The 19,945-nt window shown below is 35.8% G+C and overlaps 1 protein-coding gene across 7 annotated transcripts in view; it reads right to left on the minus strand.

Annotated features, from left to right (window-relative positions):
* The window catches only part of LRP1B (LDL receptor related protein 1B), a 669,756-nt gene that overhangs the window by 13,625 nt on the left and 636,186 nt on the right, over nucleotides 1–19,945 (minus strand). For 6 of the 7 annotated variants that reach the window (XR_005565475.1, XM_027748979.2, XM_039386367.1 and 3 more), the window contains 4 exons: nucleotides 15,179–15,340; nucleotides 10,022–10,196; nucleotides 9,335–9,439; nucleotides 7,179–7,292 (listed from right to left, as the gene is read on the minus strand). Coding sequence is in view for 6 of the 7 variants with exons in the window: in XM_027748979.2 (XP_027604780.2) it covers nucleotides 7,179–7,292; nucleotides 9,335–9,439; nucleotides 10,022–10,196; nucleotides 15,179–15,340 (556 nt within the window). In the remaining variant the exon portion in view is untranslated. The remainder of the gene's footprint in view (nucleotides 1–7,178; nucleotides 7,293–9,334; nucleotides 9,440–10,021; nucleotides 10,197–15,178; nucleotides 15,341–19,945) is intronic. The other variant, XM_027748987.2, reaches the window with a different exon arrangement.

A 19,945-nucleotide genomic window follows, 5' to 3' on the forward strand; every position in this document is an offset into this window, starting at 1 on the left:
TCACTGTTACAATTGAATTCTGTTTTTAGAGAGAGATGCCTGCTTGGGAAATGCCTTCTGAGATACAGGATGCCTATGCAACTGGAATTATTTATGTTGAGGAAATAATATTACAAAGAGAGATGTTTTAAAAACTTTAAATTGAGATGATAAAGGTGTCCCACTTGTAGTGAGGAATATTTAGAATGAAGATATTTACATTTCAGAGATTGATCACGCTGTAGTTACAGAATCTATTCATGAGAGAAAATGCCTCTCTCCTCTGTTTCTGTATAACCATTATAGGTCAGTGTGCTCAAACACTCTAAACTCAATTATACGGGCACTTGACCAAAAGAAACCATTTGACTATGAAATGTCTGAATACATAGAAAAAAAATAGTAAAAAGGGTAATTTGGTGGCAGTGTGTGGGGTGTTTTTAATTTTGTTTCTCTTTTTTCCTCCCTTTTTTTGTGCTGTGGGCATTGTCATAAAAATATAATACAGCAGGCATAATATGTAGTTAAAAGTGCTTTTGTAGACAAGTGCTTTCCAACTCAATATACCAGTATGTATCCAAAAAATGACAGAAAGTAGTACTGAAAGATTATTCTAGAAGTATAACAGAATCTGTGAGACATTCCTTACAAAATAGAGGTGGAAAGGGAATTGAAAATATTTCTTATTTATAAATGATATTTCTTCATTATACAAAATAATTTCCTAACTTTTCTTTTTAGACAAAGACAGTAATATATAGCAAAACATCCTAATAAAAGTATCCAGCCTCATTAATTTAAGAACACTTCCATTAAAATTTCATTGGAATATGTCTTATCATTAATATCAAAAGTATTTGTAAGATAAGAGAACATCTGGTTTACAGTTATTATTATCTGTATTAAATTACATTGAAAGACAGAAATCAAAATAATCCCCTTTTTCATCCAAGCTATAGCATGACATAGGATGAGAAAAGCCTTGAACAAAACCAAACCACTAAACTATTGTAATGAATTTAGCAACATTTTGTAGGTATGCTGTGCTCATGGAGGGAGCTGATATTATAGAGTTAAACGCACAGATAAACCCTCAAAGGTACAAAGAACTTTCATAACAATGAAAGACCAAACAACCCAAGACTGATCAATAACAGCACATTCTGTACCTTCTGCTTTATTGTAAAGTATCATTATTTTCAAAAAATAACTTTTCCATAATTATTTTATACATGAAGAGACCACATATTAGTGGTCTAATTAGTTTTGTCTAATGAGCATCACTTAGCATCTTTATAAGGAAAACAATGTAGAAGCTAAGGGGTAGATACTTTAAACATTACCTGAAATAAATACAGGTTACCTCACAACCCAATAAACTGAGAATAGGAAAATTGCATCATCCAAAAGCAAGCAAAACAATAAAAAAATTACTTTTGAGGAACTCAAAAACATCTTAAATTTAGTCACAATATACATGAAAAAAATCAAATGGGACCTTAAACATGACTTTTAATTTGTGTATGACATTAGTATGTACATTAGTATGCAACATCATTCACAGTTGTTGCATGGTGATCACTGCAAAGGAACAAGCATTCAAGTACAACTCAGCCTCCTTCATCCCAAGGTAAGAAAAAGAAGTAACTGAGGGCCATTAAACACCATGCTATTAGCAATGTGTACAGTACAGATGCTATAAAAGTAGTAATAATGAAATAAATATATAAAAAGTATGCATGTCTAGATGACTAGTACTGAAGCTGAAATTACAATGAGCAACAAAGAAATGGAAAAGAAGAGACTGAAATGGCAAAATAAGAAAGGAATGAGAAATGACTGGATCAATATAAGACAAACCATGTTTTCCTCTCCTCACAGAGGCAAAGGAAGCAGTAATGTACAGCAGCAAATACTATATAAGTTTTATCTGAATCATGGGCAAAGGATATCTGCATTACAGCCTAGTTAGTAAATGTTCAATCAAAAATATACAAACTCCTCTTTTCCAAGATCATCTCATTTCTTCCTTTGACAACCACTCTTCAAACATCTTTTTGCATTTAATACTTGAACTAATACTAGCTGAATGACAGATCTTCTATAATACAAAGTTATAACCTGCTGATTATGTTCAAATCCAAGACATTTTTAACAAAGATACTTTCAGCTGAAAAAGAAAGCTCTCAAAGAATAATGCTGTGAAATTCCTGTTGTAATTGTAATTGGGGAGCTCATTAAGTATACCCCAGGAAATCACATGGAAAACACTTATTGCAAGAGACTCCATAAAATTTTCTGTTCTGAGTTGTACTGCCCCTCAGGGTTACCACTGCCTTCCCCTCTTAGGCAGGCTGCTCAATCCTGACATTGTTCTACACCACAGTGGTTTTTTCTACTCAGCCTTCAGAAAGTACCAGTCAGGATATTGCATAGTATGGGCCCTGGATTATGTATGTACCTGAACCTCTTTTTGAACAGAGGTTTGCCATGATGATGAGTTACCTTTAGTTATAAACTTGGGTGTAATTGCAGCACTCGTAAAAGTTGCACATGTACTTACACAGAAACTGTTCATATTTGAAGATTTTTCAACATGAAAGGAATGTCAGGAGGAAGGTACAGCATCACAGGCACATGAGATGGAGAGGAGTTCCTCTGTCAAGAGGAATGCACTCTTTTCCTTCTGACTTCTGTCACCTAAACACACGCACGTGCACGTGCACACTGCCCCCCTACCCCCACATTACCCCCAAACACAGTGTCCCTTTACATCCAACCCACTGGATGTAAAGCTGGCCAGAACAAGCTGGAACACTGGACCAGGTTGCCCAGAAAAGCTGTGAATGCCTCATCCCTGGAAGTGTTCAAGGACAGGCTCGATGGGGCTCTGAGCAACCTGGTCTAGTGGAAGGTGTCCCTGCTCATGGCACAGGGTGGAACGAGATGAGATTTAAGATCCCCTCCAACCCAAACCACTCCATGATTCTATAAGAACATCTCTCTTGCTTATTTCACTCCAGCAGGAGTTATTTTTTCTAATTTATCCATATACACTTCCAAATTCAAGCCTTATCACCTTTAAGCAATCCCACAACTTGTTCTCTCCCCATTTGGTCACTGTTCTCTTTAACCTATTACTCCACCAAAATTCTTTATTTAGAAATGAAGTAGTTTATTCTATCTCTACTTTACACTTTTCAATTTCCTCAGTTTTCTTTCAATGTCCTGTATGGTTTGTACCTTCTCCTTACCTATCCAGGATGACTTACTCTTCATTACGGAAGAACTGATGTTTGTCCTAATACTGAAATACAACACACACAACCTGAAGCCCTCTGAACAGCCAGCACATCTATCCACAAGCAACTAAGGTAATGCTGTTCTTTGTCCTCTGATTTTCTCTCTCTGTTTCTGATGACACCTAGGAAACAGACTCCACATTCCAGACACACAGAACAGAACACTCTTCTACACAGAGAGTAACCTAAGTAGGAATAAGTTACTATCCTATTAATTAGCCAGCACAGTATAATCTTACTTGTTTCACCTGAAAGTCCTCAGTCACAGTCATGCAGCATTGCTCAAAAGCTCATTAGAGTGTTTAAAATCTTTTTTTTAAATTTAGTTGGGTTTAGATAAGGATCAGTGTTATTTATATAGTCTAGGAGTTTTGATTGTAAGCTTAGAAAATACCCTTTGTTATATTTCTATAATGTCTAGTGTTAGGAGTTATGATTTAATCCCATTTATGTGCAGATAATAATAGACCACATCTATGTGAAGATTCAAAGAATATTAGTAATACAAATAAAAAGATGAGATTAGAGCAACCTATAGTTATAGCAAAGGTATAAAAGAAACAAAGGTGAGAGAGGGTAATATTTTGTAGTAAAGAAATTTATACAGCACTTCCTATGTAACAACCAGTGATGACTGTGTGTACTTTAAAGTTGTTTTTTTTCCCAGCTCTTTCATTGGTATCACAACGGGTATAATCTCTCTCTAAACCTCACTTCTCTTGCAGGAATGTATATACAGCTAGATAATTAGTGAGAAGGAAACAGAAAGATAAATAAAGGTAATTATTAAAAGACAGACTGTCTGATAGAACAGATGGAACTGACAGTTTGTGAAATACATAGAAAAAAACATTTCTTGCTTATTTCCCATCTGAATCTCATCTCCTGTTCATTCTTTTTGTCAATTCATTTGTGAACTTACTGGACCAAATCAGACATATCTCTATGCTTCTAGTGTTATTCACATCACACTCCCCCAACCCATTAGTGAGTAGCCCTAAAGAGATCCTTAAAAAATGCAGTATGAGAATACTAAAATGACAGTAACTATATATAAGATCATGCTACTCTAAATGGTACGTTTTTCAGAAGAAGTCAGTACCTCGAATTTTAACATTCTGAAATTCTCTCCCAACCTTTGTAATTGAGCAAAACCAACAATAATGCAGGGGAGAGGGAGACGAATAATCTTTATTCTCCTAAAAATAATGCTAAGAATTAATAATCTAGATAGCATAGGACCTTATGTCTAAAGAGAAATCACAGTACATTCTGAATATTTTAAAACCTGAAAAAGCATTCATTGAAACTGGCGACTTTCTTCACAAACCCTTCTTTTTTTGCTTACCTATGTGCAGCCAGAGTAAGGCCTTAATTCATTCCTAAACTGGTTAGGTGAAAAACACAACTTCTTCTTCCAATGTGCAACTGATATTGAGAGAGGAAGATAAAATAAAAATGTACGCTAACAGTACAGGTTGGTGAAAGGAGAGTCTGTTCTTACAGGCTTATGGTTACTCTGAATAATTATAGCTTTAGGACTGCCCTTTAGAACAGATAAATCTTATTCTCTATTGTCTTTACTGAATGATAATAAGGGTTTGATTATGTATAAAGGTTGCAATCTCAACTGATGCTGGCTGTTCCTGCAGAATGACAATAAACCCAGGCATGTCCTATTTCTTCTAAAAATCACCCACCCATGAATTAGACACTGGTTAAGGAAAATGTTAACCATTAGATAAGTGTCTCTCAGACCAGAGACAGATGCCATACATCATACACACCCACATGGCCACAGGTGAAGGTTGGAGGGATAAATAATTTTCCTTTTAATGGAGCAGAATTTAACGGGAAAAATCTTTGAGGCTCCTGTTCCCTGACACAATGATTCTTGGGAAGCATGGGATTCCTTCCCTCCTTCCATATGCCTTCTACTTGCCAGTGTCAGGATGATAAAATCATAAAAGAGTTCCAGGTAAGAAACAATTTGGGACCAGGAAAAAAGCAAAGGTGCTAGGAACAATGGGAGCTTGAACTGAGTTTGGCAAGGAGAACTGAGGCATGTGGAGCTACATTTCTCTCTCTATCATGATCTCTATCTAAGCTTGCATTCGGAATGTGAATTATCTATTACAGTTTCAATTAAACTTAAACTTCTAATTACCAATTCACGTGAAACCATTCCTCACACTGAAAAGAAACTTGAATTCAACCTTTTCCACTTTTTTTTTATTCCACATTTCTTCTTTCCCAGCTTAACGATAACTTTAATCAAAAACAAAAAAATCCAAAACCATGTCAAATAACTCTGAGAAGATGAAAGTGAAAGGATTGCTCAGTCCTTTCATCATATTACTGATGTGCTTTACTGCTTTTCTTTTTACTTGAGCTTAGATTATTCAGTCTGTAGCACAAGTATCTAATAAAAACAGCCTTAGGAATATTGTCACAGTCAGAATATATAATAAGTAAACAAAATAAGTTAATCACTATGTTCAAAATGTTGCAATTCCTTCCTGATATTTTCTGTGGAAGAGTACATTCTCAAAGGGAGAAATGACAGCTTTCATCAATAAAACAGTCCTTTGGGTGTCAACATTACACTTTTTGAAAGGAAGAAAACCAAGACTAACACCACTTTTGTACAAGTCCAGGTTGCGGGTTTTTTTGTTTGTTTGTTCTGTCTTCTTTAAGCATTTTTTTCTGTTTTCCCAAAATTTTATATTATATGTGCAATATAAAACTTTATAGTCAGCAACATGTTCTTCTTAGGGCTGCATGATTCTGAAAACCCAAGTATGATGCACAGATACAAACAATTCCAAGCACCCGTGTCCCATACAGTGCTGATCAACAGACCCACTCCATATCTTCCAAGTGTCAAAAGTGGTAATCAAGACATTATCTCATTGCCAATGGATTTATGATACCTCAAATCAGAGAGTTTCATTGCATGAGAACATTGACAAAGGAATTGTGACCATATTTTTTTAAAAAAATAGATCATTCACCCTACCTAGTCACTGTCATTGCTACCTACCAGACACCCACATCACATCCCCGCAGCATTTTATGTTTTCATAAGCCATGCATTTAGATGAGAAGTTTAAAGCTGTTTGAGTTTCATATTCTAATACAAGTCTAGGTCTTTGGTTCATGATTTCACTTCTGACTTTTGCCTCACAACTGTTGAGCAAAGCAAAGACAGGTATTTCATACCTCTCTATACAAATGCCTTACAGGATTTTCAAAGACTAAGGTTGTTTCTTTCCCTGATGAAGACTGAAATTTTCTCTTTAAGAAATAGACCTAAAATCTCTTGGAGAAATAGAGAATACAAATGTAAGAACTTTTTTTTAAATCAGAGAACTCAAAGTAATGATGCAGCACACATATTTTTGTTCAACAGCTTCTATTTTACAGCATTATTTCTATAAATTTAACAGCAAGACTTATGAATACAAGCTTAACTCCTGAAATGGTACCTAAATAGCTCTTCTGCTCCTTTCCCTGTATGGATAAGAAATAGGAAATCAGGTTTGGACTATAGAACACGTGCAATGTCACTGCTAAACTTTATGCTATGTAGGATTAACTTGGTAAAATATCTCAAAACATGAGTAATAAAAGCCAAGCGGCATTTTCAGTGTTTTCAATTCACTTAGTAAAAATAAAGCTTTTTATTTCTTCCTCTAATGATACAGACACTCCAGATGTATGTTTAAATATACTCATCAGTGCAACTATCAAAGGGTAAGTGTGTATTATAGAAATGGGCCCCCAGATTAAGTATATATTGTGAAATGTATGTGAATGTGCATGACTTGAACCAATGAACTGTGGCCTGGAATGATGTCACAGAATGTGCAGCATTAAGTGGAAGGTTAAACCTACTTGCATCTCGGTTCATTAAACGTGGTTAAAGTGCAAATTCCCTCATTCTGACAGTAGTAATCACAAGGGTTCACTTTCTGGTCACAGCGCTGACTTTTAAACCCCACAGAGCATCTGCAGAATTTCAGTAAAATAGACCTATGTAAATATTCTGCCTTTGCTGAACATATTTTAAACGCATTATATATAGTGATGGCAAGACACGCACATATACACACAGACACAGATTCACAAAAAACAAAATTAATACTCCTCTTTTCGTGGAAGGTCCATCTGACAATACTGAAAAGTTTGCTCATCAGTGCTGATCAAACAGTTTTCAAACAGCGGGCCTATACTAACTGATGGGTTCTCAAAGTATTATTGTCAGATGTACTATACATTTCTATTGATTGATCCAGATTACAAAGGCTTTAAACATTTTCATTACCATTTTTTTAACATTGTTTATGGTGTTGGTATATGCTACAGCACTTATGTATTGTAAACTCACACACAAATTAAGGTATGAAACCTTTTTCCCTTGAGGTGCTATGGTGTTCCACATGAATTAGAAACATACTAGGTCAGTCTTATAAGGGAAAAGAAAGGAAAAATCACAAGCTTCCAAAATAGCCATTCTAGGTGTTTAAGCAAATGAATCACCGGACTTAGTCATCATATTTGAGTCTTACATATTACAGCTGTGATATTCTCATTTTGCTATGATTTATCAGTCTCTAGTCTTCAACTGAAGACATTTAAGGAGGTACAAATAACAGGTAAAATGATCTCAATGAAAATAATAATAAAAAGACAAATAGGCACTTAAAGCATTTTCAACTGAATAAAGGCTACCATGCAGAACTAAATTACATTGTCTTTAGCCCCAAACCTACAAACATCTATTGATAACTTTTCAGTGGTACTGAAACTACAGTTGTGTCCCTTTGCACATGTGAGTGCTTCAGCTCTCCAGGGAGGAACCACTGACCCATCTCTTACCCTTATCAGGTTTCAAAATCTAGCCATTTCTCTATGAAACTTCCTTGAGAGTCTGAACAAAACAGGTAATCTCTTTTAAGGTCACCTACCACACACACATCAACAAAATGAAGAATTGGCTGTAGCTGTATTTACAAAGTTGTAATGCCAGATCCCTTTGGGCAACAATTTACTTATGTCACCCAGGAAATGAGACACTCGAGTTTGATTTTCCCTTCCAACAACTCTCTCTTCCAACCTGGAGGATGCTCTGACCTTCAGGTTGTTTGAAGAAGTGGAAGACCATTCCACACTGAAGCTTTCCAGCAGTGCAAAAGAGACTGGATCATTTAGTAGTTAAAAGCAAAAAAACCCCAAGGAGTATGACTACATAGCTCAGTGTAACTGAGAGCAGGAAAGAAATTAATTTCTTGCTACAGTGACTACTTCAGCATTTTTATATTGAGCAGCTGAAAAAGAAGATACACCATAGCTCTCAAGAAAGGACTAGAATGTAGCCTTTTCTACCTGTTACAACAGTACTTCACCAGACTACAGAATGCCATTTTCTTTGGCATTTTATGTCTGGGCTTAAGAAAGCATCCTGAATTATTCTCTCAACCACGGTGCAGGAGGGAGAGCAAAACCTCACCTCAGAACAGCCACACTACTGTGGGCAGGGTGAAGGTTAGGACACAAATCAGAGACACACGAGCGCATTTCCTCAGACCCATAAGGGAAATTAACACTGGCATTATTTTTTATGCTCTCCAGCCATCAGGAGGAGCGTTTTGCCCCCAGATCTGACCATCTTTAGAGAAGAAAAGACTTTAATCCACCTTTGAGAAACAGGGCAGGCAACCATCCTATGCTTCCAGACTCCATTCCAGAACAAATGCCTAAACGGGCTTTAGATCTGACCTGAAACTATTAGAAGTCTCAAAAGACATATCTTTGTACCTTATATGCATTCACAGTATATTCCTTAGTTATGTCTTTCAATACACATTTTGCAGAAAGGTAGACAAAGTCTCAGGTTACAGAAAAAGCTAGAAAACTGTACTGTAAGTTACAACTGCAACCAGCACATTATACATCCTAGAGGGACCAAAAATAGAGACACATGCACAATAACTTTATTATTTGTTGGAACACAGGTATTATTATTTATCCACACAATGCAGGATACTCACAGACAGACAGGAATGTTTGTCTCTGGGTCCAGCTGACATGTACCACCGTTGTAACAGTATCCATCACACAGCTGGCAGGTAGAGGCAATCTTTCCATTAGTGCAACTGGCATGGTTAAAAAAAAATACAAAAAAGCAATCAGTTTTTATAAATCTGTGAATCCCCTTACAATTGTCTACCTATTAAAGTACTGATTATGTGATATGTATGAGATCTACTGATTGCAAGAATTCTTGGTTCCCACTTGGAAAAGCTAGCACAGGCAGAGAGTTTATTGCACAAAATATCTTTCATCTTTCCTTTTATGAAAATAAGCTATTATTACACAAAATGATTCCTCAGGAATAAACCAGCACATGTGACTACATATGCCACAGTATGTCACAGATAATGCAGAATGAACAGCTTTCAACAGTATGGTAAAACTCAGTTGTTAACTTGAATAATTTTTTTTTCAAGTGAAAACCCAATTAGTCTCCTGGCCTTATGCTTCCCCCAGTGAAGTGTGATCCAAAAGATGGTTTAAAAAAGCAGGAGCCAGTGAGTTTTGTATGAGCAGGAACCACACAAAGGAGTTGATCTGATGTGACCAGATCAGGGACTGTATAAGAGATTCAAAGGATAATTCATCATAATTGCAATTAAATATATGATTTGGAACACAGTCACGCCCCTCTACACACTTACTTGCATACTATGTCACTGCTGTCCTTGTTTATTATGCAGTGTCCCCCGTGGCACCTGATGCACTTGTCCACTTCACATTTTGGACCTTCAAACCGTACTGGACAGACACATTCTACACTTCCATCATCAGAAATAGTACAGGATTCAGAATTCACACAGTAATGGTGGCAAACATCTGAAAGTAACAGGAAAGCTAGTTACTGGAAGACATTAGGGACTATTATAGAAAAAAAAAATGCATTACTTTTATGTCTTAAAAGTTACTATAATAGAAACAAGATGACAACTGAAGCTGGTGACTCACTGGCAACCACAGGAATCAAGAATATCCCATAAACGGATATATAATATATTAACGATGTAATCTTGAGAAGTGAAATAGTAAGATAAATTTTTTTTAGTAAGAGATTTTTTTTTCCCCTTCTAGTTGTCTAACATTTATGGCATCATCCCACGGAATATAAAGACTACTGATGAGAAAAGGAGTAATGTTAATGTATTTAATGGGACATTGACTGAATAAAAATCTTCTGATACATTCACAAAACCATTAACAGCATTATGCTAAACTGAAATTGAAACAATATTTTGAAATAATTAAGTTTTATTTTCATTTATCTACATATTAAAATTTCATGAAGTTCTAATAATTATATATAAAGACATAATCCATAAGTTCCACAAAATGCCACATACTTGCTTATCTTTACAGACTGTGCAAGACCCCATTATATTATTTAACTGCTTAAATGCCAGCAGAATTGAGATTTCAAGTAGTAAATTCTTTAACTTTTCAGAAGCACCAGTAACAGTCTCATTTTCCACACCTCTACAAAAACCAAACTGCCTAACCGAAGAAACTTCCAGAACTACAAAATACTGGTATCTTTACATTTTGATTCATTTTTATTTGTGTGGTAGTGAATTTTTTTATTATTATTATTATTTTATAGGGGGGGCTGTTGTTTTGTTTATTTGTTTTTCTTTGCATGTATGTGCTTTGATTTTGTTGTTGTTTTTTGGTTTTTTTTAAGTCATTATTTAAGCTCCTTACTGGGGCCCAAATCACTCAAAGTCTTTATTTCTCTGTTTCCAGTACTTTCTTCAGTGCCATGTATTTAACATGTGTTGAGCTTTCAGTGGTGTTAATGATGGACAAACAAAGTAATTGATATTTAAGATATCAATTACTAAGCATCTGTATTACCTTAGAGTTAAGCTGGTCCATATTAATAAAATATGAGCTTTCTGACAAAACCAAATAATTCAAGCCCTTTGAGCTCAGTACCTGTCTAAGAGTGAGTCAGTAGCTGCTACAAGTAGAGAATGAAACCTTGGCACTGGCACAGGTTGCCCAGAGAAGCTGTGACTGCCCCATCCCTGGAAGTGTTCAAGGCCAGGTTGGATGGAGCTTGAAGCAACCTGTCCCTTCCCACCCAGGCCATTCCATGATTTTGATTCTATGGAACAGCAACCTCAGCCTTGAGTATGGAAGTCTAAACTCTCCAGCTGCCGTTTGACCAGGGGCATGTTTTAAGCCCTAAATTAGAGACTACTAAAATTTATACATTTTACTGCATATATTCAGGATGGATGATCATAGAATCACAGAATGGTTTAGGTTGGAAGGGACCTTAGAGATTATCCAGCTCCAACCCTCCTGCCATGGGCAGGGACACCTTCACACTAAACCAGGCCGCTCAAATCCCCACGGCTTCTCTGAGCATCATTTGTGACAGTATCCTATTAAAATACATTTTGCTTATGCTACTCTGTGCTCAGTTTTTCCCCCTCTCCAAGGAGTATGTACTGCTGGAAGAGTTCTGCTAAAGGACTGAGCGTGACCATTGGAGGAATTACTTCTCTTCGATTATTCAATGTATAACTCCACTGATCTGCAGAGGCTGTAGGTCCATCTGGTTAAGGAATCACTACTCAGCAACCAGAGAGGCTTAAAAGACACTAAATGAAGTTGTTCATTGTTTGTCATTCCCCGATTCAAGGTATAGAATGGCAATTTGCAGCAAGGGGGCTGTTTTTGGAACAAAAACTACTGTAGTTTGAAAGCTAATATTGAGAGTCAATTTATGAAAGAGCAGTGGAAGGGGAAAATGTTTGCATGTACATTTGGGCAAAAAAAAACCAAACCCAACCCAACCCAAAACCTAGAAATAGGAAGGTCATACTCTAAAACAATTATTAGGTTTAGTATTGATTGCAATCACAAACACCTTTAATCTTCTGCTGTTTCTAAAATGTTTATGCTGTATTTGGGCTGAAATGACACAATTTTTTTTTTCCCCTAAAGAAAAGAATTTCAATTTCAGGGCAAGTCACAGCTTGCAAGATCCCTATATCCACTTTGAATGATTGTAACTGCATGAAAATGTTTTCTATTTTTTAGATTGTTTGGGCCTTAAATGATACAAGAAATGAACTTTAACTACTCTGTATGTCTTATTTCTGGAATTTGAAATAGGGAGTTATATTCAAATACATCAAATTCATGTGTATTTAATAACATGCACAGTGTTAGTAGAATTCTATGTAAATTCATTCACTTAAATTTATTTCAGCAGTGCCAGTGTCTTGACACGGAGCACACATTTTGGTTATTAGCCCTTATGTGAACTAATCACAGGCGAAACTCTGCACTGGGTAATTGGAGACTATAAGTATGAGGAAAATAAGGTCTTTGCAAGCTGGTAATACTGTAAGCAAATGTCTTCTCCCTGCTATAAAAAACACTAATAATATTTTCAGCTTGGGAGCAGGAATAAAATACCTATGCACATTCATGTATCATCTTTTGCATATGAACTAGTTTCAATCACAGCAAAGAAAGACTGGAAAAGATATCTTGGAGGCAACCAATTTTTGCAATAATGCTACATTAATGTATTCCAACATGCATACAAAGTGAATGTGATTAATAAAGCAAAAAATCATCCATATGCATGAATAAAGCAAAAAAATATGACTTTATATACACCTTATTAACTGTAAACCTGTAAAATTTCACAAAACTGTTATTGATCACCAAAAAATACTCTAAAAGACTTCTTTTCCCTAAAAGTATTAAGTTTTAAATAAACAAAAGTTTGATTTTATTTTCTATTTTATGAAGTGTTTGAGTCTTTGTATTGTGTCAGTTTCCCAAAGTGTCAGCAGACAATCCAAATCTGATAATAAGCACTGCTTTAAAAGTACCCATAAATTTACATTTAAATCAATTCTTAAAAAAAAAAAATAAATGTTTGCAGAAGCATTCAACTAGAAACAATTTGTTTGGTTTAGGGTAAGCCTCAAGTAAATATTTTTTCTTAATCTGTGTGTCTGTCTGTGCATGATTTATGTACTATACTATTTTCAAATACCCAATTGTGTTTGCAGATAGTTATTTATGGATCCATGCAGTTTGTTTAATACCAAGGGGGAGAGAATCACAATTACTTGCTGGTTTTCCATTCAAAGGCTTCAATTTATTTCATAGTCCCCCACCTGGAAATACATTCAGTTTACTTCAGTACAAATCCTATTTAAGATACAAACTAACACTTTCCTTGTTTGACAGACCTTTGTCTAAAACTAAATACTTTTTGCATATTGTAGATAATTCTGAACCAGACCTTTATAAAAGCTAATTTCCTTTTCCTTTTGTTTAAATCTAGCCTTCTTTAGCAAATTCACTGAATGTACAAAAGAGGTGATGGCTTTCACATTTAATGTTCTATGACAAGCACTATGACAGTCTAATAAGACTATGACAGTCCTCTCTTTAGAATGCTACAGTCAAAGCAAAGCAGGAGTAGAAAAAAAAGCAGATGACTAAAAAAACATCATTCTGATCTCAGAAAAATAATCTGGCTTTAGCAGCTTAGTTACTTGTGAGTCATCATGTTGAAGAGACATGAGAAAGACAAACTGTAATTTTTAAATGAGTGACCAAAAGAAGAAATTCAATATTATGCTCAAATGTCTTGAGTTACTGAAAAGAAATAACAGTGAAAGAAAGAGAAAGCACAGGGAGAAAAGAAATACATATGGAGTAAGAGCAGAATCCCTATTGACTGATAATCTTCTCTCCCCTCTCCCCTGTAAAAGAAGTGAAAAATTAGAGAAATATGTAGAAAGTGAGAAGAGCCTTTCTAAAGGCATGGAAAACTTTGGAAAACAGTACTCAATGAGAAGAGCCTGATGGTCAGTGGAATGAAAAACTGGGGAGAACTTCTGATGCAAAGGGTAGAATCTAAGACCTGAGAATTAAACAAGAGTAATATTTAGAAATCCTTTAGAATTTCAATACCAGGATGGGGCAGAAACCACACTCAAGGTGATCTTAGACTGAGCAAGATGACGGAATATTGCAGTGTGAAGCTTAAAGCCATTGTCAATACACTACTTTCTGGGGTTAGAAATGAAAACCAAAGGTAAAGGAGCAGTTTGAGAATTGTATTGGTCTGCAAAGATAAGGGACACCAGGAAGTTCTTTAACCAACTGTGTCAACATTATGTTTAGGTATTACATCAGCATAAGATAACAAATATGAGAAGTTGGAGTGTAAAATTTTAACACAATTGTCTCATGTCTACTGGCCAAGTCATCTATCTTGTACAGCTCCACTCTACGGATTCATTCACAAAAATAATAAATAAATCACAAAATCAACAAGGTTGAAAAAGGCCTCTGAGATCATCAAGTCCAACCTTCGACCTAACACCACCTTGTCTACTAGACTATGGCACTAAGTGCTACATCCAGTCTCTTCTTAAATACTTCCAGGGATGAGATAATTAGAGGAGTCACCTCCAGTGACTCCACCACCTCCCTGAGCAGCCCATTGCAATGTCTGATCACTCCCTCTGTAAAGAACTTCCTAATCCCTGACCTAAACCTCCCCTGGTGCAGTTTAAGATTGTGCCCTCTTGTCCTAAATAATCGTTCCTTTCTTCACCTCGATGTGTAGAAGGATATTTCAGAAATATGTTCCAAGATCACCTGAATACATCAGATTGCATTCCCTCAGCAGTACGAGTTACTTGGGGCTGAATTTACCAACGAGTTAAAAAAAAAAAGTCACCCAAGCGGGTTTTAAACTTACATTCTGTCAAACTTTTATTACACACCCGGATTGAAATTTTGTGGAAATTACTTACAGTACTGGCACCTGTCTCCTGTATACTCAGGCAAGCAGGTGCAGAAGGGCTGGTTCCCAGTGGTGACACTGCAGGTTCCCCCGTTTTGGCAGAAGCGCTCACAGACCGTCTGGTTGCAGTTTGGCCCCGTAAAACCCAGCGCGCAGTTGCAGGTCGGCCGACCTAGTCAAGACAAAGAAAACTATTTTATGATAAAAGTATATAAAAATCAAAACAGCAGTCGGCACTTTAAAGGCAGATTTATCATAAAGTAGCAAGTTTTAAGGTTGAAGCCCAACTATGTTTCTCTAGACGCTAATGGAACGTGGCTTTACAAACATCGCTCAAATGCGGAACTGTTAAAAAAATAAAGTGAGATATGGACACCTCAAAAGCTGCATTTTTACACTTATGCATGTATCATCATTGACTGTTTCATGAGAAGAAATAAGCTATTTTAAAATAATTGAAATTATTTTAAATGACGGTATTAAGTACAAATTTAAGATATGAATAAACTCTCCAAACCATCCTGCCACTCTGGGTTCCTCCAGCTGCAAGGATAAATGATTGTATAAAGCAACATTGGTGTCTCTTTAGAATACACTCCATTATTCTCAAATCTACAAACCTTTATATATAATCACATGAATATACAAATATTTACTAATGCACTAATAACTACAATTTTTACTAGAACACAAGTATCTGTGCCTGTTTTGTTATCCCACCCCTCTCAGATAATGAATACTGTTACATAAAAGTGCTGTCTGGCATCAGACCAAAGATGTCTGTAACATCAATATTCAGTGTCTGAAAAGCAGTGAACACTTTGGGATGAACATTTACACACAATGAACTCCAAGTCTACAGCTTCTTTTCAGAGGGTTTTAAAATAATGTTTAAAACCCAATGCATTTGCCTCCTATGATTACTCCCTATTGTAATTTTACCATTTTTTTTCCTTATCTAAATCCCATGTCTAAAGGATTTATAGCTTTGTTACAATTCCACTGTTTTATTAAATCCTTCCACTTTTCCCTGACTTATTTTCTTAAAGCTTGTCTTCTTTAAAACAAACTTCTAGATGCCACTAATGTTTTTCCATCTCCTGACTTTGCTTTCATATCTGATTTGTAACCTCCTCTTCAAGTAAATGACCTGATGTGTCCAACTAACCCTTCTCAAATCCTAATAATCTATTCTCATTCTTGATTATCTCTTACAAGACATTATTTTTCCCCCACCCTCCTTCTCTTTGCTTTCATTCAGCCTTAAGGGTTTTCTTAAATTTAGGGAGAACAGATCAAGTGTAACACTTTTATTTTTCCTGGCTTCCCAGGAAGAAAAGAGATGAAGATTAATTGTGACCCGAGGACACTTCTGAAATGAAATGGCAGGCAGGATGGTCTTCATTTGAATTATGAAGAACCCAACCTGCTGGCAAGCACAACCAAGTGCTTAACAGGGTGACTGAGAGGAAAGGATATCTGACAGGCAAAGACTCATCCCTTTGAGTGAAGGTGTGGATACACTGTATGTCTGAGTAAAGGATCATGTGTAGGCCAGTGATAGTCAAATAGTAATTAGTATCAGGCAGAACACAAGGAATGGAGAGTAACAAGGCTTTGGAAAACCAAACCAGTCACACCTGTGCTTTACAGAAGTGGCAAAAGTCTATGAATTAAGATGGAGAACCAAACCTGAGTCTTGAATGGGAACAGCAATATCGTATCATTGGCTATAGCAAATTCGGAAAGTGAAGGTGGCTGTTGTAGAACTAATACACAATTCTTTGATATCTAGTCTTTGCCAGTGAAAGAATAGGATGACATAAGAGCTAAAGTCAATCAGATTATCTAGAACAGCATGTTGTAGGACAAGGGGGAACGGATTTAAACTGGGAGTAGGTTTACATCAGATATTTGAAAAACATTCTTCACTGTGAGGATGGGGAGGCACTGGTACAGGTTGCACATCTGTGGATTCCCCACCCCTGGCAGTAATCAAGACCAGGTTGGATGGAGCTCTGACAACCTGGTCTTGGGGAAGGTGTCCCTGCACACAGCAGGAGGTTGGAATGAGATGATCTTTATGGTCCCTTCCAACCCAAACCATTTTATGATCCTATGATTATCAAGGTAACTACATAATGTACTGCATGTGCGAGGCAGAATCCCTTTGGATTAAAACTGCAGGCATAAACAGGAAAAATAACCTATCCAATTTTATTATTGACAGCCCAATAAGAATAGTGATGTGGCTGTAGAATCTGAAAGAGATCAGAGAAAGTCAGGGAATGTGCTATATATGAGAGACCCCAGCTATCCTTGGATTTACATTTGAAAAACTTCATGCCAAGCCATAAGGCAGGAATGAGCTTCTTATATACACAATCCTACTTCATGGAGGGGTTGGTGAGCACATGAGAGAGAGAAGCTCTGCTTGGCTTGGGCCTGACTTGGTTTAAAAAGCATAGAAGAGCCAAAATCCAAAGTAGTCAAATGAAATAACATTAAGGATTACTTTTCCATAAGAATTCTTTCTGATTTTCTTGCTGATCTAATAGTAATTCCTTACTGCTACCTGATTTAAAAAAATGCTTCATTATGAATATGTCACTTCTTTTTTGTCTCATTAATCATTTCCTCAGCTTAACATGATGTTTGCTGTAGGTATCCACAAATACTTTCCCATTTGCCTCCTGACACCGTTCACCACAGCTGCATCCAAAACTCTGAAATGTGCAACCCTGCAACAATCAGCTTGTTGTTCTTTCTTCTCCATTTAGTTGTCTGGGTTGTTGAAGTAATTAAGATTAAACTGAATATTCCACAAACCCCACAATTCAAACTTTCTTCTGGTCTGCCTTTTTTTTAATACTATGCAATCATTTAATATCATATTCATTAGAGAATTTTTCAACATAAGTGAAGCACCCTCATTTTGTCTACTCTCTCTGATTCATGCAGAATAATTTATTTATTCCTTTTCCTTCACTTACTTCTTACCCTTCTTATGTGACACACTTCATGTAATTCTTTTCTACATTTTCTATTTTAAGTTATGCTAATTTAAAGTGTTTTGCAAATCATCTTAAAGGCCATGAGATCAGTTACTCTCTTCCTCTAATGAGTACAGCAGGAACAAAACCATTGACCTAAAAATAGCTCCAACTAGTTTAATATGCATCAGTCTGGTTATTCATATCTGTCCCCTGTGATCTAAACATTAAATCAAAGATGTTGAACTCAGATGATAGCACAGATTCTTCTTGTTTTCCCCCCTGTACACACTTGTATTTAAATTTCTGCCCCCAAACCAGGGCATTTCACATAATCCTTCATCTGAATAATTGTTTCAATAAAAAAGATAAAATAGTAATAGAACATAGATCTGCAGGTCTGAAATCAGGTTTTATTATTAATACTCCTCTATTTGTTAAAATGATGGGACAATGATATTTTTCTAGGTTGTGGAAAAGATTATTCTATTCTTTGCTAATGTAGGCTTATAAATATGCCAAACTACTGACAGTTATATGAAAATTTAATACAGTATAGCCTGAACCCCCTTTTTGTCACTCAATTTAACATGACTTTCAGTAATGTTAATAGTTCATTGCCTATTTATACAAGACTGTTGACATCAAAAATAATACTAATACTGACATTTTCATCTGCCTTATTCTCATAAATTATTTCTGATACAAAATGGTTCCCGGAAGAGTTTAACAAAACTGCAGTATTGAACAATGACAAATAATGCCATCAGGTTTTCTATCACAGAAGCATTTATGTTTGCAAAGAAACACTCATGTTAACCAAGATGTCACATATTCCCCCCTAGCAACAGAATTCCAAGATGAGCTCATGCACAGAGAGCTTCAGCATCTTCACTCATCATGAACTCTCAGGATTGGAGTTCTACAGACACAGAGTTAAAACTCCCTCTCAATTCTTATCCTCACCACCACAGAAATGTGCACGACTCATTAGAATATAGAAAAATAATAATATGGGAAGTGTTTTATGGAATGCTAAACTGCTTTAAATTCAGAAGAGAATTTAGTAAATTAAAGGAGAATATGTTATGGTGACCCTAAGACATATGAATTAATTTTTGGCAGTAGGGCATGAAATGATATGTGAAATTTTTGACATGAAAATGAAACCTAGTTTCCTCCTTTCTTACAAAAATAAAAGTACTTAAAAAAAATTAGGGATCTAAATCACACAATGTTCAATTAGGCTTTGATTACAGATGTTGTAGTTACTTCTGGTTTGTCAGTTTAGTTTGCTATATAATAACAATTGCCTATATAATAACTTCTTACATAATCTTCAAAAATTGCCAATAAATACCTTGGGTCACTGTTCCTGTAGTATCTGGGTGATTTCTTTTGGGAATCCACTCAGATATCTTAAAGCCATATTTACACTTATTTTGCAAGGATTATAATTCTAGGGAGATCAACTTTCATTCGTGCTATTGCCTAAACAATATATAAAGATTATATATTTTGTATAATCACATAAAGGTGCTTTGCAATTAAAAAATAATTAAAAACTAGGTCAATAGCCCTATTTTTGTAGCTTTCTGCAACTTTCAAAAAATGAGATTCAGATTAATGTCTGTATCAAAATTTACATTATTTATTTCTTCCATTCAATGGTAAATTCACTACATGCAATGTGTGTTTTAGGTGAATGCGCACATTTAGTTTCAGTATTTAACTTGCTGTCACTGTTAAAGAAAACAAGGTGGCACTACATGAGCTTTCTGTAA

The sequence above is a fragment of the Pipra filicauda genome, unplaced genomic scaffold (assembly GCF_003945595.2).
Source record: "Pipra filicauda isolate LSUMZ 115617 unplaced genomic scaffold, ASM394559v2 scaffold47_size6085603_pilon, whole genome shotgun sequence".
In the NCBI taxonomy this organism is placed as follows: domain Eukaryota; kingdom Metazoa; phylum Chordata; class Aves; order Passeriformes; family Pipridae; genus Pipra; species Pipra filicauda.